General features: G+C 35.3%; 2 protein-coding genes across 4 annotated transcripts in view; one reads left to right on the forward strand and one right to left on the reverse strand.

The window, feature by feature from the left end:
* LOC136409476 (uncharacterized) overlaps positions 1 to 17,542 on the reverse strand; it is a 30,929-nt gene extending 13,387 nt beyond the window's left edge. Inside the window, exon 1 of one of the 2 annotated variants that reach the window (XM_066390977.1) lies at positions 17,221 to 17,542. The gene's annotated coding sequence lies outside the window, so the exon portion shown is untranslated. Of the gene's footprint in view, positions 1 to 10,240; positions 10,425 to 17,220 lie in introns of those variants that run through there. The other variant, XM_066390976.1, reaches the window with a different exon arrangement.
* Positions 17,543 to 19,235: 1,693 nt separating this feature from the next.
* On the forward strand, positions 19,236 to 24,949 carry LOC136409452 (uncharacterized). 2 transcript variants are annotated; one of them, XM_066390948.1, is made up of 16 exons: positions 19,236 to 19,353; positions 19,439 to 19,658; positions 19,952 to 20,220; positions 20,271 to 20,386; positions 20,441 to 20,628; positions 20,685 to 20,782; positions 20,834 to 20,947; positions 21,011 to 21,264; positions 21,318 to 21,642; positions 22,212 to 22,307; positions 22,358 to 22,398; positions 22,451 to 22,647; positions 22,699 to 23,302; positions 23,363 to 23,620; positions 23,680 to 24,417; positions 24,546 to 24,949. In XM_066390948.1, the coding sequence occupies exons 2-16, from the start codon at positions 19,452 to 19,454 to the stop codon at positions 24,707 to 24,709; spliced, it is 3,669 nt and encodes a 1,222-aa protein (XP_066247045.1). In that variant the 5' UTR covers positions 19,236 to 19,353; positions 19,439 to 19,451; the 3' UTR covers positions 24,710 to 24,949. The 2 variants fall into 2 exon arrangements, with proteins under 2 accessions (XP_066247045.1, XP_066247046.1); XM_066390949.1 differs by having other exon boundaries at positions 23,680 to 24,421; positions 24,546 to 24,679.
* The last annotated feature ends 809 nt before the right edge of the window (positions 24,950 to 25,758 follow it).

The following is a 25,758-nucleotide window of genomic DNA, read 5'->3' on the forward strand; positions in this document are numbered from 1 at the left end:
ATTGATCCCTAGCAGCAGGTTGAAAGTCTGTCTTTTATCAAGGGTCAAATCAGTCGACTGATAGGGACCACCTCGATCTTTAGCGAGGGAAGAGGCTATTGATGGGTCGCCAGGGTCGGTTTCCTTGAGGTCTAAATTGGTCCAAAAACTGATTTTCATCATCCCTCGAGAAGGATCTTAACTCTTTGGCGGCCAAGGCGCTGTAATTTTATCTTTTCTCGTAAGGCAACTTTAACTACAAGCGTTTTCAGCACAAAACTGGAAAGAAAAGGAAATTTTCTTGAAGTGTAAAACTGCACGTGTTGGGCGGTAACTCGGCAACCATTTCGAAGTAGTGCATGATGGTATTTACTTTTAGGTTCCAACGGTTCCTGTTAAAGATATGAATAGTTTGAGGGTACTTTGTCAAATTTACGGCATTAAAGTTCTTGTTAGAGATGGACCTAGAAAGGAAGCTTCTAAAGGTATTAATATGAAAAATTGTCGGTAACGTGGGATTATTGCAAAGCCCATTCCTGTAGCAAAGCCAGTGGAGCGCAAAATCAAATGGGCATCTAATGGTCCAGAGCACACATAAAAGTAATTTTGTAGCCTAGAAAAATACCGTTCGAACACATATTCTTGGATTTTTTCGAGTAATTACTGAAGAAGTTATGGTTTAATATTACGCTAAACACGTTCTTTAGACTATACCTACACCACAAATAACGGGTGCACGTGATAGAGTTCTTTTTTGCATACATAAATTTGAAACAGTAGGAATCCGAGTTTATTAGGAAATTTATATTGCAGAGCTTTCTAAACTTTGAAAGAAACAATTTTCAATACAACAACGCAGAGAAAAGTGCCTAATGGGCGATATTTACATATAAGAAAGTCAATTTGGTGAAAACGCATTGTCAATAATAATTATTTAATAGCACGTCTATTTATAACTCGCTTCAATAACCTTCCTGAAAAACTTTCACGAAACGCCATGAATTTAAAATTTACGTTTGGTATATCATTTATCCGTGGCGTAAATCGAAAAGTCGGCCTTTATGTTTAACACGAAGGACACATGGTGGTTCACTGGCCGTAAGATGCACGTCGGTTCCAGATTTTTGATAAATTTTTACCTGTAAAATAGTGCAAAATTTCAAGCCGAAGCGCGATGTTATCTGGGGTGATTTCCATGAAGGTGTGACGCAGAGCGTGTTGGGTCAGCGACAAATTAGTGCATGTAATAATGCCTCTTGTGTTACATGGCCAATCCACGAAATTGTTTTTGTTACAGTGGCGATCACAGAATTAAGAACGGACATGTAAAAAAATAGAAAACATAATTCTTTGGAGGTGAACTTTAAAAAATTACTACTTTTTTAACGACTTTTATCAAATCGTGAGAGAAGTTAGTTATGCAAATTTTAAGAAAACTGCACTAATCAAAACTAAAAACAAAACTTTTTCATAAAAAAGTCAACAAACTCCTCGGACGTATAATAAAGGACGGTGTATTTCAACAACTAACAAAGTTTAAAAAAATAAACAAACAAAACTTAAAATAACTAGTAAAGAGTCGGGCGGCCTTTAATCGCCTCTACTTCCAAACAATGATTTGGCATAGACTTAATTAGTGCCTGACAATGTTCCTTAGGAATTACCTACTTAATAGCATTGAATAAATCTGGAATATTTTTAATATTTTCTTGTCTCAAAGCCTTCTTTCCATTGTTACATAAATTTTCAATCGGATTAAAATCCGGACTACAGGAAGGCCATTTTAGAAACAAAGAATCCCCGTCGAATCACTCACGAAGACCAACTGCCATATGCTTTCGATCGTTATCTTTGTTGAAACTTCCAAATTACAGACCACTTCTCTTAGTCATACGGCAGCATTACAGTCTCTATAATATTCTTATATTGGACCTGACTCATAATCATCTCGACTTTATGAATAAGGCCTACCCCAAACCAGGAAAAACAACCCCAAGCTTGAAACGCTCCATATCCATGTTCCACTGTGATTATGGTATACTTAGGATTGTATTCCAGGTTTGGAGAACACAGCACATACTATCTACCACCTGATTATATCATTTTGGTTTCATTGGACCAAAAAACGTGTTTCCACTGGGGCAAGGCCATGCCTTATAGTCTTTAGTAACCTGTATTCTAGCTGTGAGATTTTTTAAAAATTATCGTTTCTTTACGCCCAACTCGTCCATGTAAATTAATTTGATTCAAACGACTTTTAATAGTTCGAACGGATGACGCTGAATTTTTATTTTCACATTTTTTTGGGAAAATTTCTTTCTGGATACCAACCGCCGTCATCATGAGATTTCGACGAGAAAGTCTCGATATTTGTCTATCTGTTTCAGGATCCGATTTTCGAAATTTCTTTTTGCGTGGTAGGTTTGGTGTAATTCCATGTTCTTTAAGATGCTTAATCGCGTGAAAAGCCATTTTAGAGCATTTTAAGTTTGCTACACTATTCTCGTACGGCATCCCAGAAGAACTCTAATTAATAACTAAGTCTCTAAGTTGCAATGTGCAACTTTTTTATTTTCCCATCGTTTCCCACACTTAATTAGTTCTCAAAATTAAAACCTTATGAAAATGTTAGCAAATTATCACCAATAAATATTCTAAATTGAGAAATCGCCGGCGTTCTTAATTTAGTGTCCGCTCTTCGTCAGTGCTTCAAATGCGATAATCGATTTCGCATTTTCGTAAAACACGGGAATCCCCTAACCTCTTATAAAATAGGAGCTTTGGGATCCCCACAGCTTCTTTGAGAACATATATACAATATATTGCAATTTCAGCAAAATAAGTAGGCGTTCTTAATTCTATGGCTGTCACTGCACGTTAAACACATGTTTTAACTTATAGTTTCAGAAGGCAAATGAGGAGAAGTAACAATAAACTCATACATGTGAAAGATTGCGGTCGATAGCGTGATCTATTCGCAAATTCATATAAAATTTTAGCTGGATGCGATAAACGAATAAAGAATTCTTTGTGTGCGTTTTACTGCCCACGAGGGCTTTAGCTCTATAACAGACGCAGATTTTACTTCCCTGACTTTTATTAGCCGAAATTGCAAGGAAACGTAGAATGCACTAATGGGATAAAATAGTTTCGTAACATCGACAATTAGACGTGAATATAGTACGACAATAATAGTGAATAGAATTAAATTAATGAACGTTCTCATTCTCTCCGAGCTTTTAATGTTACAGATGAAGACTTTAGCTCAAAGGCCCGTATATTAAAGTGATAATTTTTACACAATAAATCATTATTGTTGGCTGAGAACGTAACGTAATGGTTTCGTAACGAGACCATCTCAGTTTGAATTTTCCCAGGCCGGTGTTCCATTAAGTTATATCACTTACGGCAAGTATCTATTCAATTGTATGTGATGTTTATCGTGTCTTTTTTGAAGAAGTCGCAAATAAAAATTTCGATTTGATTGAGGCTCTAAAATGTGGTCCACCGAGGATAATTTTTTATCGCAAAAATGTCTTAATGCGGTTCGTCGCGAATGGTTTTTTTCCAAGAAGGGGAGTTCTACATCGATTTCTCTATGGTGAGATGCGATTTTGCATTCCTTTTCACAATTAACGCTACGTTTCTAGTTTGCGTCTTCAAAAGGTGCATGTTCAAAAAGTGAAAAAAGTTAACAAGTCAAAAAAAGAGCCAAAGTATGAGGCAAGTATGTACAAAAATTTAGGGGTACATCAAGAGCCTTAATTTCTAAGATGCAGGATATCAAAACTTAAGATTTTTTGTAGCATTTTCCATACAGCTCCTAAAGTTTTTGAGATTCCACGCACCGATATTTTTACCGTACATGTATCTATGATGGTCAGTACATTTTGACATGCTGAAGTGTTTTTGAAAATCTACAGGGTAGTATTTTTCCACGAATCAAGCGCTCCATCGCTATCCAAAACCTTTTTGTGATTCGCCACTGATTGTTTATTTTCAAAACCTCGGATTGATTTTTTAATCATTTTCGAGTAACTTGCAAAAGTGCAAATAGCCTTCTCATGTGAATTTTCAGATTCATCATAAATTGCAAAAATAGTGTGTCAAATAACGGATGATCATAAAAAATCAAGCGTAGGCGGTGAACCGTAAACGTAGGTCGTTTTTTCTCGTCATTTACTATTTACCATCAAACACCTGACTGACATCAAGTAACAGATGCACTTATCCCAGAAGTACCTCTGATATTTCAACACCTACTTAAGGTTTTTTTAAAAATTATTCTTCAGTAGAAAACACTATTTCTATCATGATTTGTGATCACTTGAAAACCCACATGAGAAAATTATATGCACTTTTTAGGGGAGAATCATGTCTATTACTCTTCCAAAAAAAAAGGGAAAACGGGGATTGACATGGAAAAATGTAAAAGATTTTTAAAAAAATCTAAATTCACTGAGAAATTCAAAGTTTAAAAAAAAGCAGTTGTTGCTGATAAAAAGTTGGGTCGAGCCTCATCTTTTACCAAAAAAAAAAAATCATCCTTTAGATTTTAAAATCATTTTGACATGTACCTGTGGATCAATGTCAATAACGTACAGTATTTTTTTTTACAGTGAATTATCTCAAAAACCGCAAGAGTGATATGTTTACATCACACGTCACTACCACACCCTTCAACACATGCCAGAGACCTTCCAATATAAACTGCCTACTCTATATACAGGAGGTCTCCACAGCTAATCCGTCTTATCTCTTAGCAAACTCCTAGTTGCTAAGTTAGTTAGATACCTAGATAATAGTTAGGTTACCCATCGGTTAACCTCTGTTAGCGTAAAAGTTAGAGCAAAAAATTACATATGAGAGAAAGCTGCTACTTAGAAGAAAGCAGTACTGTTTTTGGCCTTTACGTCCTCTGCTACGAGTTTCCTGATCCTCCATAACCCATAAGTGATAACAACTCATAGTGAGAGTTTGGTGCGATTAAGAGAATTTCCAATTTCTCGGAAGGGAACACTATACTTATATGAGCCAACAATTTGACGCTGGTGAAATTTGCTTAATTACCGGTAATTTCCGCATTGGTGCACTCTAGCCGTAAGAAATTGATCAAAATCCATATGAAGTCGAGAGAAATACTTGATATTTTGATATTTATAACAACAACGCAAAAAGCTGCTATAAAGTACCAGTTATGAGATTTCCATTTGATCCATGGAGTATAATGAAATTTTGATCATTTATTACTTTTGAATACCGCAAGTTTTGTTTAAGACTTCCACCACTAGTACCCAGTTCTAATTGGTACCACAATTTCTGCGACACCCTGTATAAAGTGCAAGTCCAAGATCTCTCCTTTGCAAACTTTCAAACAAAGTGAGATATGGATCACCCATACAGGGTGTCCTAAAGAAAACGAGTTATAGGGGAGTTGCGGAAATGGTAAGAGATACAGGGTGACTCAAATTAGAAAAAAGTTTTGTGCCCGTTCAAAAAAACGTTCTAACATTAAAAATATATACAGAGGATGCCAAAATATGAGCAAAAAACTGATAATTGCGAGTTGCGAAAATCATAAATTATAGTTTGCCCAACCATAGCGCAAAGGGACGATCTTGCCCTGGAGGCCGCTTATGGTAATCCTTATGCTAGATAATTAGCTTTTTTACAGAATATTTTAAACGCTAAAACCTAAAATCAGTCGAAAAGATCACAGTACAAACAAGGTTGGCCAAACTAAACCTAAAATTCTTTGTTTCTTAATAGCTGATTTCATCTTCTTATAAATATGATTGAGTCACAACCTTCTGAAGGCATTCTCATGGGAACATTATTCACGTAAGTTCCTGTATATAAATATTTAGGTAGGCATGTCTGAGCCTGCAGCTTTAGATTTGATTCAATTTTAAAGCATTACTGACTACAGAATCCACTGACCATCAATGTATTTCTGCTTGGTCATAGTCATGACCGTTCATCCACCGTTCCAGCTGCAGTTTCGAAAATTGCAAGTCAAGGAGATAGATTTTATTCGTAATGGTGCTTTGTAAGTTATTCACGTAAAAAGAAGGCTTGACGATGAGTCACACTAAAGTTTTAGACAAATTTGTATAGAGAGAAACCAAACGTGCATAAAAAGCACAGTAAAACCTTTAAAATGCCAATTTTTATTGTTATTTCTCGGAATACGTTTATCGTTTTATTGCCTTGTGTTGTGAATTCCTGTCGCCTACGATCAGCATTTTGTTGTCTTCTGATTATCAATTTTATATCCCAATTGCCAGAATGCACTATACCATCTCGGGTAAAATATTTTAATATGTATACGTGATTGAGAACTATAAACTAATAAATCTATTATGGTAATCGTAAGTATAATAAAGAATTCAACCTTCACAAGAGGAAAAATGGATACAATATATTGGCCAACACACAAAAATTCGTGTAGGTTAAAACGCATAAATAATAGTTATTTACATAACAAGTTAAGAAAGTAACTTCTAACGCACGAGCGTGAAATGTTGCACACGAGCCGCAGGCAAGGGCGGCAGTCACGCGAGTGTGTTAAGAAACTATCTTACGAGTTATGTACGTTGTTTTTCACCCGACCATGGACTATATACAAAAAAAGATCCCTATAGATCGGGAGCCCTAGCGGATATCTTACGCAACTTCATCGTTGCAGGTCTGCGCATGATCACGTTCGTAGTGACCGACTAGGGGAGACTTTTGACATTTTGTGGTATTTTTCTGAATATTCTTGTCGAAAATATCGTCTTTTTACTGCTTTTGACACGCGTAAGATGTAGCTAAATTATTGAAAGAAATTTTGCCTAATTAGCTAATACAATAGCATATTACTAGCATATAATAATTTGTTTACCAAAAGAAGTTCATTGCGCTGTATCCATTATTCACCTATGTCGATAGCACGCGTGTATTAGGACTTCCTAACATACGAGTGTGGTAGATTTGTTTTCGCGAATGCTACCTCCATTGATGGCGTTTACTTTCATATGGGGTCGTGGGAAAACAATAGTTTGGTTCTTTTTTTGGTTTGAATTTCATTTCTCCCATGTAATTAATTTTTTTCAAGTTGGTTTCACTTAGACAACTTCGGTAAAAAATTGTCAAACCCATCGTTAAGCTAGAAGGCAGCTCCAATATATGCGCATATATACAAATTCGATACAAAGAGTACCTACTTATTACCTAACTGTATTTCATAAGAATATGCTCGCATGCCTCCATTTATACTATAATATTCAGTTAGAAGTACCCTACAATAAATCTGAAAAATCGTACGGAATGTATAAGGATACAATTTAAATACGTCTAATTATGGCCTAATTGGAATGTCAATTTATGTATGCATTAGCTGACATAAATGGTATAAGCATAATGGCACTCAATGCTAAAATGTGGGTTAACAATAAAGAATACAATTTTAAAGCGAGCTAATTAATAGATGCGGCCTAGGAAAGGCAAAGCAAATATCTGTAGTATCGTGTATGTGACTGTTGTCCTGATTAGTATTTGTTCTGAAATTAGAATAACCTGGATATGAGTGTAGGGAAGAAAAGACACATTATTTGTCGAGTTAACTGTAACTCCCTTGCGCAGAGCGGTTTCAGAGCTAGTAGCACTTAGGAAGTACCATTACCGGCTGCCAGGGGATAGTATAGAAGTATTAAGATTTAGCTAAATTTGTCTTATACAAAAGTATCTCGTCCTTATGTTTGTCATTAAAAATTGTTTAGAACTTTCCCATCTTACTTAACAATGTGGGTGTCTTCGAAAGTTATTGCAGGATAAAGAGCGATGGGCCCTTCCGGGGAATGCAGTGTGCCCCATCTGCAAACACCGCAGAGGGAGAGAGTTCTCATTTCACTTTCTAGGAGTGTGAGTGTGCAATAAGCTATGCACAACCTGTGCGCGTTGTGCCTACCGACTAAGGTTCCAGTCTGTCTTATATCTAGGACTTAAGTCAGTTTTAGGTGCAGAACCATCTTTCTCCTCCGGGATGAACTTCCGACTCTCGAATGAGATACTCAAGTCCAATGCAGAAAATCAACTCAAAGCGAACTCAGGACTCCATGAAAACTGAATACAATAAAATTTCGTGTTCAATTTTTATTGGTCTGCTGTATGTTATCAATAGAATTATGATTCTGCAGGGAGCATAATTTCCACGCCTATGTAGTGTAGCACTGTGGACATGTAAAGTGTACATCCTAAACCTTGATGATGATCTCTCAGAAATACTGTGACAGTGCAATCCTGAAGTGTTGCTTTGACCCATCCCACGAGCTGGGCGCCCTGAGCCATGAGAGTATCGCAAATGTTGCCGGTTATTGCCTTGCCTTGAGGAATGCTCTTTCTATGTCAAGGAAGAACGCTAACGCCATTTCTTTATCTGAATAGGTCTTCTCTATATTGTTAATCATTGGAGGGAAAGCCGCTTCTGCCCCCTTTCCTTTGCTGCAGGTCTAGTGACTCCTACTGCTGACGGGCCATCCCCGCAGTATTCTTTTCGGCAATTTTTCCAAATGTCGTCTGAAGACTTTGACGACTCTGTAGTCGCTTCTTCCCGCTTTCACAATGAAGATCTCCATGCCTGAGGGGCATATCCCAGTACCACGCCCGTTTAACTAAATGTTTTAGCTGTGAGAGCTAGTTCTGCCAAAAACTCCTCTCTTTTGCAGAAATGTGAATTTGTCTGATTCACATTAATCCAAAATTTTAACAGCAATAAGTATTATTATTTGAACCTGGAGAGAGCCAGTTTCACCATATAAGTAGGTCACCATACGATGCAATATTTATTTAGGTAAAAGTTTATCGGTTTAAACACACCGCAGTGCGGATTACCCAACACGAAACTAGTGAAGCCACTCCTTGCAAATAAAAATAATAAATCGGAATTTTCAATTTCTCACGTTAGTACTGCCCTCTGAAGCAATTTAAACAAGAAAAAGGTACTTTAAGCCTGCATTAATTGATTGTGTTTCTTAATAGTCGCAAGAATTTGATTTGAATATGTGCCGTAGTACGTACACGATTAAAAGCTTGAAAGGATTGTCTGAATTCCTTGTGTAAAGTCAAGGCTATTGAACAAGTACTAATAAGAGATATTTTCGCTTTAAAAGCGTAGTTTATAACTACACAATCAGGCAATTTTACTGGTCCGAAATTTGTCTTTCTTTACGTGTTGCGTAAGTGCGTAATGACGACAGTTGGTAATACAGTTATTACATGAAGGCCTGATTGGGATTAAGCCATTTTGCAACGCTCTCCATATATGTCAAAATCAATAAGAAACCATTTATTCCAACACAAACTCACTTTATAGGTAGCTCCTCCGCCACTACTTAAGGCCATCGAAATAACCGGTTCCAAAAAGTAACACCGATTCGTTTTACATCAAGATAAATAACCCAATAAATCTAGTTTTGAGCAAGCATTAATTTATTTAACTTGTGATTACGTAATAGACAAAAAAGGTACCAGGGACCCAAAAGATTGTAGGGCCCGGCGCACTAAGTCACGGTAGGTACCACATTCCAATTCCAAATGCCTCAAGATATGAAAGCGAAATTTCTGCCTTTGCACAACACTTTGAAACGTGATATCTGCCTCGTGTGATATGTGGACGTTGTATTAATAACTATTCCAAATATTTATTGCATTTAGAATGAATGTGACAGGAAAGTTATGCTTGATTAGTATGGATATTTCGTCAAGGCATTTTTATAGGGGAAACCACAAGTATTACAAAAAATTGCAGAGACTCGATCACTGCCCTTTCGTGCGTGGCGATTAATGAATTAAACTGCTCTGACACCATCCAGAGAGAAGAGCAAAAAATGCAATATCAAAACCATCCCGACGCCTCAGGGCATAATGGAGTCTGAGATGGAGCCATATTAATAATAACAATTTATCTCACTATTAAAAATCATACGTCTAATAATAAGTCATTTTTCCATAATGTGATGGGTATAACGACCCTGCGTCTCAAGGATCGTCATGATAACACGGTCTTTATATAACCACGTCTTCAAAATTAAGTCCAACATATATTTGGTAGCAATAAACTGTTTAGCAGGGCAATTAAAACGGCGTCTTTGAAATGAACTTTCTCTGAACACTTCAGCTGGAAGTAAACAAAGTTCCCCTGCAATTATTTACAATTTAAGCGTACAGGAGAACGACCACCAATTTGATCTGTAAGAAAAAAAAACGAGAAAAAAGTTACTAATTTAAGAATTCGAGGTTATAAAGGATTTTCGTTCATCTCAGTAATCTCTGCCTTCCCAGCTACATTGAAAAGTATCACTATTAGCCGTATGGAATTCTCGGGATCCCATCAGAAACAGGTTGACATATATTAAGTTTCTTCAGTAGTACATGCTGGAAATAATTATCCATATTATACTAGACATATGTAAGGCTCGGTTTAATGTATCTTACAAGAATGTATATGTATATTAGGGGAAAATTTTATTCATGTTTGAAGAGCCAAAAGTATAATCAAAAAATATTTAATACCTACAGCAAATGTACGTTCTTTCTGTTCTACGAAAGAAACATTCTTCTTTTCATATAATGCAACAATTATGCATTTCCCACGAATACCCCTAATACCGACCATGCACTCAAGTTAACAAGACGGCACAAATTTGTGGCACCCTGTATCAAAAAAATACTGCTTTTCCTATTAAAACTCTCATTAGCGACCATTGTACCGGTGTGATCAACTCACATTCAGAAAGTAAGCTCTGATTGCAGTTGACACGTACGTTATATTTGCTGTCTTGAGTCAAGAGCCTGTACCAGAGCAGGATGGATATACATATGCTCAGCAATTAACATTTGAGTTTGAGTCCTAGGTCGACAGGCATAGTGGTAGCAAATGATAGTTTAAGCAGACAAAATTGGAGACTGTTCATTTTTTAAGTTTGATGTCGAATTGTTTGGTCCAAATTCCTTAATTTTTTTTAACTTTTTCTATAAAATATGTTTTTTTTTAAATTTTTGACTTAATTACTTCTTTAATTCTGGAAAAAATTCAAGTTTGAAACAGGAAAATTACATAAGAAAAATATGTTGAACTACCATTGAACTTTAAATACAAACTGTTAGAGCTCTCCCCGCATACAGCTAGAATGAAGTAAGCAGCAAGATAATCCACCCCGTTCGAACACCTATTCAATTCTTAACACGGTCAGACACCTTGAATTTCCATTTTAAAAAATAACATTTTTGTAGCGCTCTTGTGACAACCTGTACAGTATTAGAATGGCTACATGAGATTCATCTATGAGTGACTTCGGAGTAGGTATAAGCAAACAATAAGTAGATACCCATGTCGGAATAATCTAAAAGCCCAAGAGATTGTGTTTTGATTGCAATAAGACGCAAAAGTGTGTTATTATACTTTAATCTTGACTTCCAAGGCTGCTGCTAAATTAATTCGAGATGGTCTTTAGTGAAAACGCATAATTTATGGTATAGTAATGAAGACTCCTCAGTTATTTTTGTTGCATAAATGCCATAACCTTGCAGGGCAATTATACAAGTTTTTGCACAATTTATGAGGAACGTATTGAAGAATACTGACAGCGATTCTTGTTGGCTGTGACTAAACAAAATATTGACTACTCTGCAAGCAAAAAACTGCAGCATGAGACCTATCATTTGCTGATTCTGCAGAGGATGTGAAATAAGTAACTATACGCTTTTTAAATCCGTTTATAATTGTTTTCAATTATTACCGAAAGCCATACAATTCTTATTAAATTTGAAGTATAGCGAGCTTTTATAGAAACACATTACAACAAAGCCTAACGTGACCGCAAAATGATTTATGCTTTACATTTAAGAAAAATGGCGTGAAAAATCATTCGTGCGAAAAAACTTGTAAATATTAAATGATTGTTCGCAAAATACATTTACTTAGCAGTGAATGTCATAATATTGTTTTTAATTGTTGCGAAACTGACCATAAAGATTACCGAAGAGCATACGGGGTTAATGAATAAGCAGAGTCAGCAGAGTGGAAATTGGAAGAGAAAAAACCGTGATTTTAAGAAATCAATTAGACTTAAAACCAAACGAATTAAGCAGCAGTCATTAACAAAGGACAATTAAATTCGATCAATCGTGAAAATAAAATTCAATCAAGATTAAAATCAATTGGGTTAAAGAACTAATTGCAATATAACCTGCGCATTCTTGCAATGGCAAAATATGACAATAACCAGTTAAGACATGGCTTAGAAACGTATAGTAGACTTGTATACGAGTATTTTCCTATCATTTGGTGAAAAACCGATTTCCCTGGCTTCAAGCAACACAAAAATACAGGATATAACAAATCACTATGGAGACTGTGTATGGCTACCGATGATATTCACATTTTGTTGTGGGGGTCTTAAAAAAATAGGTGTATGAAATTTCAAAAATTTAACACAAGGCACACGTGAGGAAAACGCAAACTATGAGAGAATGTATGAAACTTTTCCACCCTGTATATCAAAAATGGTGCGTTTTTGACCATAAGTCTATTAGCATTTTTTAATTATTTTGCAGAGTGCTACCGCCTTCTGAAATATCTCCATGACGATATATTATAAAAAATTGGAAAGTTTCAAACGTTTTCCAGGGCTTGTCTCAAGAGCATGCTTGCACTCAAATACCCCAGGGTTTTATTTTTTTAAAACTGGCCTGTTTTAAAAGAATAAGTCTGGATCGTTTCAAATAATTTGTGAGATTTCATTGCGCTTTTGAAAATCCAATTCCGTCGACTTTTGTGGCAACTCCAACCTACGACTGAAAAATCTTAATAGATTTAGAACAATTGAGCATTATCCGTGGAATTGAATGACTCTCTCAAGAGAGCAATTTCCCTCCTCTGGATCTCCCAATTGAAACAATATTTTCCTTGAAAAAGGGATCGGAAAATAACCAATCGAAAGTAAAAATAAAATCCAATCAGGATCGAAATCAAATAATTTAACCGAGTGTTAATTGCCAATACTATGTATGTATGCACCTGTATATTCCAAAATATGATAACCAATTAAGATATGGCTTAGAAGCGTAGATTAAACCGCATTCCAAACAATGACGTGCAGTTCACTTTCAAGGCAAGCCACCATCACCGAAGTCCTGAAATTTTGATTGTCAATTAATTGCTATTTAATCACTGCATGGGACTTCTCATTCGGCAATAAATAATGCTAATAGCTTTTAAAGAACCGGCAATATATTGTTTTACCAGGAAAATGTGCTTAGTTCCTGTTTTTGTCAGCGAATAGATTTTGAGAAAGAGAGGCGTGAATATGGCTGAAGATTGCAGTTAAGTGCTTCTGGAACTACCTATTACGACGATTATTATTGTTGCAAAAAGTTCCACTTGCGAAGAAGGTAACGGTACATATATCGGTGATATTCGGATATCTTTAATGCACGTTGCTTCTGGATAAACAATTCTCGGTGGAACGTTAACGAAGATGCAAATTAACACAAAGAACTGTATATTTGTTGCAACAAGCCATAAAAGTGGTTCTTGCTGCCCCGCTTAAAAAACACACATTTGAAAATTGTCGCGTAAGAAATAACATTGTTAATGCGTTATGCATATTAACAACCATAACGGTTGATTTGATGCGAAAACTTTGAAGAAAATAGAAGAAGAAATTAGAGGAGGAGAGGCAAACGTCCCGGGGGGCTCCAGAGGGGGCTTTTTACTCCGGAAGCTTAGCTTGTTGCATACCACGATTTTAGGATGAAAGGTGATACCGTTACTTAAAAAAGTAAAAAAGACCAAGGCACAGGCAACATATTGCAGACAGCAAAGTGTGGTTTACTACATGAAAATAAACAAGCAATTTGCAGCCAACGTTGTGGTTGTCAAAAGGCATACGACAAATTATGGTATGTGCGTTTTATGAGAGCCGATATTATTTAGAAGGAACTACTGATAGGCAATGACAGCCTATTTATTAGTTTGAAATTATTCCAGAGAGGTATTTTCATGCGGAGAAACGGAGCTTGAAAATGGCTTACTCATCACCTTCTTGTTCCCTTTCTTAGCATTAGATATACCGACAGTTTGACTATATGCACCTATTGCCACCCACACCTGTCAAAATGACTGGTCTTAGCAAAAACGGTTAGAGAGGTTTCCAGTCTTTATACAGGGCGTTTGGTAGAGTGATAGGAAGTTTTCAGTGAGAAAAATTGGGATCTATTCAACCATATTTATCATCACACAAAGTCTCATCGTTTTTGAAATATCGGCCAAGGAGAGAGATAGGGCGAACAGCGTAGAGGGAGCAGGTAAATGCATTAGAAAGGGTTTCATTTTGAAAATGAAATTAATTAGTGGTAATATTGCTTAAGCTAGAACTAACGCTGTAAGTTTTAAGACTATTAATACTTATTTAAGTTTAATGTCACTCATTTTCTTGTTGTGGTTAATACTTCCTTTTGTTTCAAGTTGTGTGAGCTATAACTTTGTCATAATGTCATTTATCATTTTAAAGAGCATACAAGAGAGCAATTTTTAAGGCTATTTGAATTTCTTGAGGTAGCGCCGCATTGAAGAAAATGTTGTTTAAAATGGAGGAATAAATGGGAACCAAAGTATTTTAACATATTAATGTGTCTACTTAATTGTTTGTAATGATTATTTTTAATTAATTGTAGTTTCGTTTTCTGAATATACATATTAAGAATATTTTAAAAAACATCTCCAAAAGCGGAAAGCATTTAATGCTAAAAAAATGAAATTAATTGTATCAAATCAATTATGTCGCATAAAAATCTGAGGAAGTTGATATTTCAAAAACGATGAGACTTTGTATTAGAATAAACATGGTTATAGAGATTTAAAATGAGCCCATCTATCATCCAATGAAAACACTCTATCGCTCTAACAAACACCCTGCATACCTTTAAAAAATTATAAATTACCTTTATATACTATTCAGTATAATAATGAGTACAGTAAACGTATAACATAAACAGCGATTTGAAATTTTATTTCAATTCTGAACCAGAAACCTAATTGGTAGTATTGAATTTGTCGCAATATGTATTTGCATGCATAGATTTGGCTTGCTGTTCTTTTCTCATGGCTCCTGCCGTGTGAATCACTTTGGTCATCTAACAATTCGCCCGTGCTATCATAAAATTCATCATTTTCAACATCCGAACATTTGTTCGGTCATATTTTCCAAAAACACAGACAATTCTTTCGTTTTGCCATTTTTGGGGCCTGGCGATAATTATGAAAATAAATTGAAATTGATAATAAGAGAATATTTCTCTGTGCATTTAATTTTCTTACTGAACAATACAGTTTTGATCGTTTCAGTATCTGGAGAAATATTTTTTTGCGGTACTTTCAACGAAAATTCACGACCCCCACCCTTCAAAATTCAATCAACGAATGTCATCACATTTGTGTGTCATTCACACCCGCATAACGTTTGTTTTAATCCTGCTGCGCTTGCGCAGTATTTATAATTTATTATAGCTGCGTACAACTCATTCCATCAACTAGGAAAATGCACCGATCATTTTAACTGATGTGGTAAATCTAGTGTTAAAAATTATGGCTAAAAATCAATGGTTACTAAATGCCTTTCACAGCACCATATTACATTTAGTATTTAATGGGATTGTGGACCTGTTAATAAATTTTACAGCATCTGATAACTATTAACTACCAACCGATAAAGCAGTAGCAGCGGCAGCAGCAGCAGTCTTTCGATCAAAATTTGCAGCAATTTACAGTTTCCAACTAAGCCGCAGGCGATACTTTATAAACAATTGTACCACATAACGGAGTTACTTCACATGAAAAGTCAGTCATTAATATTATGGTAAAACAGAGGTGTCTAAAACCGTTTTACTTTGTTTTTCATTCACTTATCTAGGAGAGCAAACATTAGTGATAATGAAGACACCTACCATTGTTCTCTCTCCTCATGCATGCTCCTATCAGCTATTACATTGCAACGCGGCAAAGGAGTATATGCCTAATTAGGACGCAGCCTGCCGTGTAATAACAAACCCCTTTTTCATAGTAAAATTGCAGCAGCAAAATGACAATAAAAGCTCCTAATAAATGGCCTCATTGCCCAGCCTGGAGCAGCTTTAGTACACCTACATATATAACCATTAACAGGATATCGATATCGACCAATTAAATGGAAAAAGACGTTAGAAATAGATAATTTATATCAGATGAAACAGTCTCAGTTCCATTTACCATGCATTAAGCAAATGAAATGGCTTTGAGTCCGTTTCCGAGCATCATTATTTTAATAACGCAGCTATAAACCATATTTTTATGACATGGAAAATCTATAGATGATTTAAAAAGAGAGGTAATTATGAAAATTTCTATGACGTACTCTATCGGTGCTTAATTACTCTATCGGTGGTTAATGGAAATTCCTTCTATCCACCACAATACGTGTGCGCCCATAAATTCAGTAAAGCAAAGCAGAAATGTACATAATAACAAATACAAATAGGACATAGTGCAAGTGCTTGAGATGAAATATTGACATTTATAAACGAGAACCTTGCTGGTCAGCTTCCATTAACAAAGCAATTTCATTAATATAAATTTATATAGAAATGGCATGAAAAGCCGATAGATTATGTTCCTTATTAACTCCGCCTTTAGTTAGAATTGTTGCAATTATTTCGTATCGCTATACGATTTGTTATTTAGTGCAAAAAAGATTGCACAGCAGTTATAATATGGAAACGATATGAATTTTTTAAAACGACGAGTAGTTGTGCTATCACGAAAATGGAAAACGTTACCTGTGAAAACGCATCGAAGCAGGTGGCTGAAAATTTAAAAGCAATAACTTCCAGCAACAAAGGGGGGAGGACTCAACAGGATTTTTCAAGAAACACTGGGCATCCCCTCTTTCGTGCGCTGATTTTCAGCCTAAAAATAAGGTTTCGGGCATCCTCCTTTCGACTCATGGTTCCACTCAAACCAGCGACACATGTAGGCATATAAACGCAAGAATTTTCCCTGCACATCGATGGTTATACAAATAGATACCGAAAATCGCGTGTAAGTATAGCATCCAAATATCAGCACCCACATCAGATTCGTACAAATAACAAAAAGAACCGGAACCCTACACCTTCACATGAAAAAGCTTCAATCATTGAACTAGTTGAACCATTTCCACTTACTATATAGCTTTTTGGTACCTATGTCTCATAGGAACTAACAGCTCCAATAAACCATTTTCCGGCAGTGTCTTCGTCTCACTAATTGCACTATAAATAAATCCATCAGCAATTACTTCCCAAGTGTGTAAAAATAATAACAATTCAAAATCCAGTTTACACGCCGTAGGTAAGCGCGAGCAGTACCAAAGGCATTTAACTAGCGATGTCACTGCCCTATACTCGTAGCAAAGGATCGCACCAAAAGAATAATAGTACCATCAGTACCATACGTTCATGTCACCATCGCACCGCGTACTGTTTACTACTGTTTGCCGGCATTTGCTTTTACTCATATTGCGGAGCTAGTTCCAAGTACCCTTACCATCTCGTTTTTAACCATTAGCCGATGGGCTAATCTCTATTATTGGCAGAACGCTACTTTTAATGTTCTTCGCTCTTAATGAAAGAGATCTCGATCTCTACGGTAACGCAGGTATTCGTCGATTAGATTTTTTAATTAAATTCCCTTAAAAAAATTATAACGATATGCTAAACTATAAAATATGAAGTATCCCTGCAATTTTCATATGTATGTATGAAGAAAGGTATAAACTAGGTCCTCTTATTAAGCACTTATTCACAGATAATAGAGCGTTAATTTGCCTTAACATCTCCAGCGTGCCATTAGGACATCCTATGAGGGACTAGATGGACTTGAACGTTGGCCCTCGGTTGAAAAAATAGCGTATGAAATTAAATCAATGAAAGACCAGTTCACAGTCTTTAACCACAAGCTCAAATCAACTCCCTATTACCCCTCAAATCTGGACTTGATCCTAATTTGCCCTGCCAAGAATCAGAGCGAAATTAATTAAGTAGGCCTAGATAAGAACGTTATTTATCGTTTTATACTGAACTTTGTATTTTGTACGTAACTGCATTTTGTTAAACTGGTTAGAATTTCTAACCAGTTTAACAATACAAAATACAAGAAACAACTGTGTTCCTGGCTCCTCTGCGCGACATGCAATATGAAGACTGGTTTACCGACTTAATACAGGGTGGTCTAAATTCGTGGCTTACCAATAAGATCTAGAAATCGGATCGATGAAATTCCATCAAAGCTGATCAGTCAAAAAAAATGTATTTTTAAGATTTAAATAGTACGAAGTGGTTCCAAAGATATCCGGAAAAAAATTTTAACTTGCGAAACTGTCTTTATTTTTCCTCGACCTAGATTTTTTACCGTTAGCAGACTCTTTTTCCGGCGGTTCGACTTCATGTCACGATAGTCAATTTTTTTTTAATATTCACAGAAAATATATTAATTTTTCAGAGAAAAAAGGAAAAACTGGGGACACCCGAAATTAAGGAAATTTTGGGTGCTTCCACAACAGACTGAACTTTTGTCTACTTGTAATTCCTTTTTCCTTCCACCCTTTCAAAAGGTGCGTCCACTTTTGACTGAAAAATATTTAAAATGTCTTTTAAATAATAGTTATTACTAATTGAATAATTATTATAGAGGTATTAATATATTACAATAAGTACATAAAAATGCTTTGACAGTAATGTTTAAGTACTGAACTTAAAATTGCTACTAATCATCAAATATCTGTCTAACTGATAAAAAAACTAATGAATTTACCGAAGACATACATCTAACAGTTATATTAATTAATAATAATTACTATGAGTTTTCTTTAATGTTTTTAAATAACTCTAAATCCTTATTTTTGAGCGAATAACACTTGCTTCTATTTTTCACCCTTAATTAAAAAGCGAAAACATCCTGTATAAGAAAAATCAGTCCTTCGTATAGTGTAATGAACCCAATTATTACACACTCGTTCACAGTGTTAATTTCTGAACATACTTAATAAAAAGTGAGGGTATGTTTTCTGGTTATTTGTTATCCTTATTTGCATTGAGCAAAAGAAAAAGAAACAACATAACCTAATAATAATTGTGGTCTCAACTAATTCTGGTAATTGACATCTGACATCTGGTCTTGTCTATTGTTTCTGATTTTCCATTTTCCGAAGGTTATAGTTAGTTGATAGTTGAGTATATGTAAAGTGGAATGTGGATGCTTGAGCCATAAAAAAAGGCATATCTAAGCAAGATCTTAAGTTATTTTTAATAAATTTATAGGTAAATAACTCTGTTCAATATCTCCAGCTTATTATATTATTTACCTTAAACTTGCTTAAGCGATAAATGAGTTTAAACAATTTAGGAGCATCGCCAAAATGGGTGCCGAAAAGGAAAAAATTGATAGACTTTTGGATTTGCTTCGGTTTATTGACCTTATGGTCAGGCAGACCTGTCGCAGGGCTCATTATGATCATCTAACGCGAACTAAGGCTAGTAAAGAAGATAAGGACAGTATATATTCTATCGATCATTTGAAGAAAGTCTATGATAAGCCCCGGGAGTATGTCTACCAACTAGTCAAGGTATTGTTTATAAACGCTGAAAACCCATACAAAACTTCACCAAACACTTCTTTTATCCCATATATAGGGTAACAATTTGTTTATAAATTTGCTCAATAAGAATCTTACTAAAACACTTAATATAGCTGCCAAGTAACTGTTTTTGTTTCTCTCCTAAATTTCTCAAGTCAATGTTTCGTAACATCAAAAGTATGATTTCAGTTATTCACAGCCTTGCCTTTCAAAAGTCTCAAGAAGTCTTATTTATCACATTTCAATACCAATATAAATGAGAGTTGTTGTTTGTCTTTCAGAATCCCCAAAAGACCCTCAAAGGTCTAAGAGTGGAAAATATAGGTCCATTGCCAAAGAAAGACAATAAGTTTACGAAAATAGAACAAAAGATGTTGCTTGATTTTGTGAAAAAAGTTCAGGAGCAAGCCCCCAAAGCACATTTTGTTTGGATAGACCTCCAGCATTATTTATTTTACACTTATAGGAATTTTGCCTGTCAGGTACCAAAAACTACAAGTGAAACTTTGTCAGCATTTTTTGTTTGTGAAATGAGGGAGTTGCTTAATTAGTAAGTGTTAATGTTTTAAGAATATTGTTTATTATTACCACTCATTACAGTTTAAGGATAGAAGATGAGAGTCAAGTTTGGTTAAGAATATTCACCTTATTACGAGAGTATTGTATTTTTGCCCAGTGGCATTATAGCCAAAATGACAAAGATGAGGCCCTAAAAAGTAAGACACAGTATTAAAAATCAAGTTTTTTAAAAATATTTAATAACATTTCAGAATTTTTTGCTTATTATGAAGCAATGTTGACTGCAGCCAAAAGTCTAGTTGCAGTATTTGCAGATTTTGAAAAAGATATTATCTATAAAAATTACAGAGTATGTTGGATTGATTTCAACACTTTCATTTTTATTAGGTTTTTCTATGAAAGTGATAGAGTAAAGACTAAAGTTGATGAATGTCTTAAGGTAATTGAGTTTCAAGTATATCCACTTCAGCCAAGTTGAGGTATTTATGTTTACAGACAAAGAAAAGCCCTGGTGATACTCCTCAAACTTTTGCCTCTATGAATAAATTAAAAAAGACTTGGGCTGATCACGAAAAAAGGGTTGCCCTTTATAAGTAAGTGTATGCCATCTATAACTCTCAAAAAATAATTAAAAGTATTTCTAGTCAGGAAAGAAAATTGCCAGATAATATGCAAGAAGGGATAAGGGAAAAAAGGGCGTTGGCAGCTCACAAAAAATTATTATCTGCCACCTTTTGGGTGGATCGCACTAAAGATGCGTAAGTGTCTACAAAAAAACATAAACATGCGAATTTCTGATTTAAAATTAAAATTTTTTGTAGAAAAAAGGTTATTGATCTTGATAGAATGGATGATAATCTATTTGATTTGCTCAAAGACAAACACTTCTTTCCTGAAGGCCCAGGATTGAACAAAAATGGACAATGCATATGCGAAGAGTGTTTAATAGCAAAATATAAATGTTACTTAGATTCAAATGATGATTTTTCATTTATAGCAACTGAAGAGCGGACCACTTATTGTAGGAGATGTAAATGTATTTTGAGCTTAGATCAGTTTCAGAGGCATGTTAATGGTCAGTTTGTAAATATTTTCTTCAGTATTGTGGTATATTTATTTTGTTTTCAGGTCATATCGAAGACTTATGTGCACCTGGTCAAGTGTCCAACCCATTATGTTTAACAAAAACAGTATCTGAGAAAATGGATGTTATTAAGTTAGGTGACAGTACTGTGCAATTGAGTGAAATGTTTAATGACAAACTTAAAATATCTGCTGAGGTTAACATAGACATTAATAAAGTAAAAAAGTATGACATAGCTTCCACAAAATTGGCTTATGAGAAATTTCTGCAAAATCGTAAGGATGCTAAAGTTGGAGATAAAGTGAAAAATGGCAGAACTCCCAGTCTTCGGGATGAACTCATAGCTAATGGGTTTGGAAAAGCCTTGAAGTAAGAATGGAGAGTGTCTCAGGTTTTAATGCACAAACTTTACGTATTCTACGTCCGAAAATAATTCTAGTTTGCTTGTGAACTATAATCCAAAAAAACTTTATTAAGGAAATTCAATGTATTGAAGTTTAATTTTAGAGGTGCAAAAATGCAGGAAAGATATATATTTCGGAGTAAAAATACCATTTTTAGTAACTCCTGTGAGGTGGATGCCAATAGGTCATTGAATATTTTTGAAAGAAAAAAGATTACCACTCCTTGTTCGTTTCTGAAGAAAACATTCATGAATTTTTCGGTATAACGCACCATTTTTTGTTAAGAAAATGCGAATTCCTTTTTTGTAGTTTTTTTAAAAGAAAGGTCCATGTGCATCTTAAGACTTAAGTATGCCCTTCTAAAATTGAAGTATTTGTTTAACGAAGCATTTTTGAAACATGATTTATAAAGCAAATTAGGGTTTTGTTTCGGATGTACAATACGTGATTAACGGTTGTACAATAAAATTTGAAACATATTGCATCATTGGCAAGTGCATATAAAAAAAACTACTTATATGTTTTATTTTTTAGAGATGAGTCTGAAAAATCGATCTCGCCTAGTATTACTCCGGAAAAATTAGCTGAAACCGAATTGATGTTAAGGGAAATGCGAAAAAACGGCCATAGGTATGGGTATCATTATATTAGGATTTTATTTAAAAAAAAATTATTTACAGACCATCCCAAAATAAGGCCTCAGAAGAGTGTATTCCAATAGGTAGGCCTTCTCAATACCTCACTATGAAAATTAATGTACCCACGTATTTCAGCCTCATCCGAGAATTTCCTGCCACCAAAGAAATGCAGTTGCACTTATTGTGAAGTATTCGGTGTTCAAAGAGTCATAGAACCGCGTGATAAATTAAGAGTGAGATTATATAGAAGAAAAGAGAGGCGAAGGGAAAACAAGAGCAACCAGAAGATTTTAGATAATGAACTGAGCAGTAAATTTAAAGGCGATAGCAGGGTAAACTAAGGTTTCCTATATCTTGCAAAAATTTTCTAATTTCATATTCAGGTTCCGTTGCCACCATCTCCATCAAATTTTCCGGCAACACCTCCAGATCTGTCAGAATCTCTTGGGTCTGGTAGTAAGATGAATGAAATTCGTGGCTTAGTAAATTACATTGAGGGCAACTCGGGAAAAAGTAAAGTAGAAATAGCGAATAAAAAGGCTGCTAAAAAAGCTCGGCAAAGAGAGAAGAAGGAGCAAGACAAATTGCAAGCTGAACTTGAGGCTCAAAGAAAGCTTGAAGAATTGGCGCGGCAGGAAGACGAACGCAAGAAGCTTCTTCAAAGGGAGAAAGAACAGTTAGAGGAGCTCAGAAAAGTTGAGGAGGCAAAGTTAAAGAAAAAATTAAAGAAGCAGCGGCAAGCCCAAAGGAGGCAAGATATAGCAGTACAGAAAAATACGATAGAGGAAACTATTCCTGCGATAGTTACTATAAAAAGAGTTCCTGGTGGAGAAAATGGGACTCCGTCTGTTACAATTACTTTAAAAGGGTGTACGCCAGATCAAGATAAACTTTTGACGACTCTCGTTGAAGAGCCACATGTTGAAACCATCACCAAAGTTAGCAACACCTCTGAGAACAACAATTGTAAAGCTTCAGAAGGAAAATGTAATAACTCCTTTGCAGTGCAATTATTTCAAAAATTATTATTTTGGTTTGCAATTTCAGGTAGCAAAAAGAAGAAGAACGCAGGAAAGTTGAACTGTAGCAGTGCACCAGAGCCGCAAAATTCTGAAGCTCAAGAACCAAAAGTTGTAGCCAAAGTTGTTAAAGTTACTTTGGCCGTGGATAAAACACCAGTTTCCATAGTATCAGATCCTTACTCTGTCCAGCAAGAATCCAAGGAGAAAGTGAAGGAAATCAAACGAGAGCGCCAACCCACTGAAGAAGAAATCCGGTCGTTAGGAAACCTGCGGTTACCACCAGGTATCATAATTCAGTTTTTTCACTCCAACTAACTTGAACATATTTCATTTTGTTTATAGGAATTACTATTACAAAAGTTGAAGGTCCTGTAACATCTAATAAGACTTACATGCATTCAGATTCAAATAAGGGCTCCTCAGTATTAGGGAAGTCGGGTGTGATAGTGGTGGACACAGAGAAGTTGATTCAAAAATCTGAAACTGATTACCCAAAGGCAGTCAAGACATCCAAAAAGAAGAAAAAGAAAAATAAGAAGGCTACTGATGAAAGTAAAGATAAGCCGAAGATGGTTACTCTAAGAAATCCTATGTTCCAGCCTTTTCAAGCTCAAAACCTCATTAAACCGCCTGTCGCCATAGATGAAAGTGCGCCAGCGGCGATATTTACAAGGGAAAATGGAATGGTAACAATCAGAAGCTCCAGATTACAACAATCATTAAATAAAGGCCTAGCTAAACCTTCCAATATTTCCCCACTGGGCATACCCTTAATCCCAGATTTATTATCTCAAGTTCCGAATTTTTCCAACCCCAATCCTTACTCCCCGGAACATACTTTCAATGGCTTCGATAAGCCCAAGGAAGAAGCGTCTAACATTAGAACTGTATCATCTTTAGACGCTCAAGAGATTTTGTCGGGTCTACCGGGAATTGAAATCACTAAAATCGATAACAAAAATGAGAAAGTGAATGAAATGGAAATTGAAAATTCCTGTCAAGATGCTCAAGTTTCGATAATCCCATCAAATGACACTGAATTTAGTCTGGAGCTTGGCAAAGAAGATGATTGGCTTTACGGTATGTGAGTGAAGTTTCTTAGGTCTAAATAAGAATATTTATCAAAGTATGTTCTTTATGGTGCTCGTTTTGTGCGATAGACCCCATCGTTTGCCGGTTTAGTCATGAATGAAATTTCGTTTATATAGATAATGTCTTCAAACCGCGGGACGTCCTAGAAGATGACATGGACGATGAGGAACTAGAATTAGAAGCTTTCAAAAGATTTTGCCAGCAGTCGGTTCCCCCGAAGGAAAAGACAGTTGCTCATTTCAACGTGGCGGATATCGTTTTAAAAAAGAAGCTTACCTAGTTTCACAAAACTGCCAAATCAGATTTAAAGTGGTTTCTTTCTATTATTACACGGGTTCTAGCTTTACTTAGAATATCATGTTCGGTCTAATTTCTTTGCGTTTAACCACAATGAATCTAACTTTGGTTAGTAGAACTTCTTATTTTTTAACGTTGTGATAATTTATTTCCTTTGCGATTAGTCTATAATATTCGCATTTTGTATTAAACGTTTCAATCAATAAAATTGATGTTAAAAGGAGTTTCATTTTCCGATTAAAAAGCGCAATTTAGGTTTAATATAATAGTAAATATTTATTTTTTTTTATTAAAAAAGTATAAATGTTAAAGTCAGTCGAATGTAATTGAGTAAATAAACTTTTAAACTGCATAAATTAACAGTACATTGCAGTTGTTTGCACTTACGGAAGAAATGAAATTCATTAAAGCCTTGAAAGAGATGTAACTAAAATGATAAGTAAATGGGTTTACTCTTCTGCGAAGAGACAAGGTGAGTGAACTAATAAATTTAGATATGAACAGTAGTATGTAGAGGCGAAGAATAATATATAGTGAGCATAATAATTAAGAACGTGAACAAATTTAGAACCCTAAACGGCACCTAATGGAGTATAATTATCCAAACGGAAAACTAATGCCTGAACAGGACCAGCACTCAAAATATACCAGTGAATACTTTTCCTGCTTTTATGCACAGCGAGTAACAAGCAGCGATTCAAAGCAGATCTTACGTAAACTACCCTAGACCGACATCGAAAATTATTTTTGGCTTTGGAAGGTCGTTACAATCATTATTGTCATAATTTTAGACCCAAAGATTCGTGAAGCATCTGCCAGATTTTTCTTGTTACTCGTTGGACGGTCTAGTACGTTATTACACAAAGTTCGAATTTTAACTTGCGTTACAGTGGTTAACTTTCAACAAATATTTACACAATAATCCTTCCAACTAGGGCAACAATGGGGAATTGTTGAAACTTGAGATTCGTGCTATGAATGTGCGCATCTTTTTTCAATATTACTAATTACGGCTTATTTCTATACATTTAG

The sequence above is a fragment of the Euwallacea similis genome, chromosome 6 (genome assembly GCF_039881205.1).
Source record: "Euwallacea similis isolate ESF13 chromosome 6, ESF131.1, whole genome shotgun sequence".
Taxonomy (NCBI): Eukaryota; Metazoa; Arthropoda; class Insecta; order Coleoptera; family Curculionidae; genus Euwallacea; species Euwallacea similis.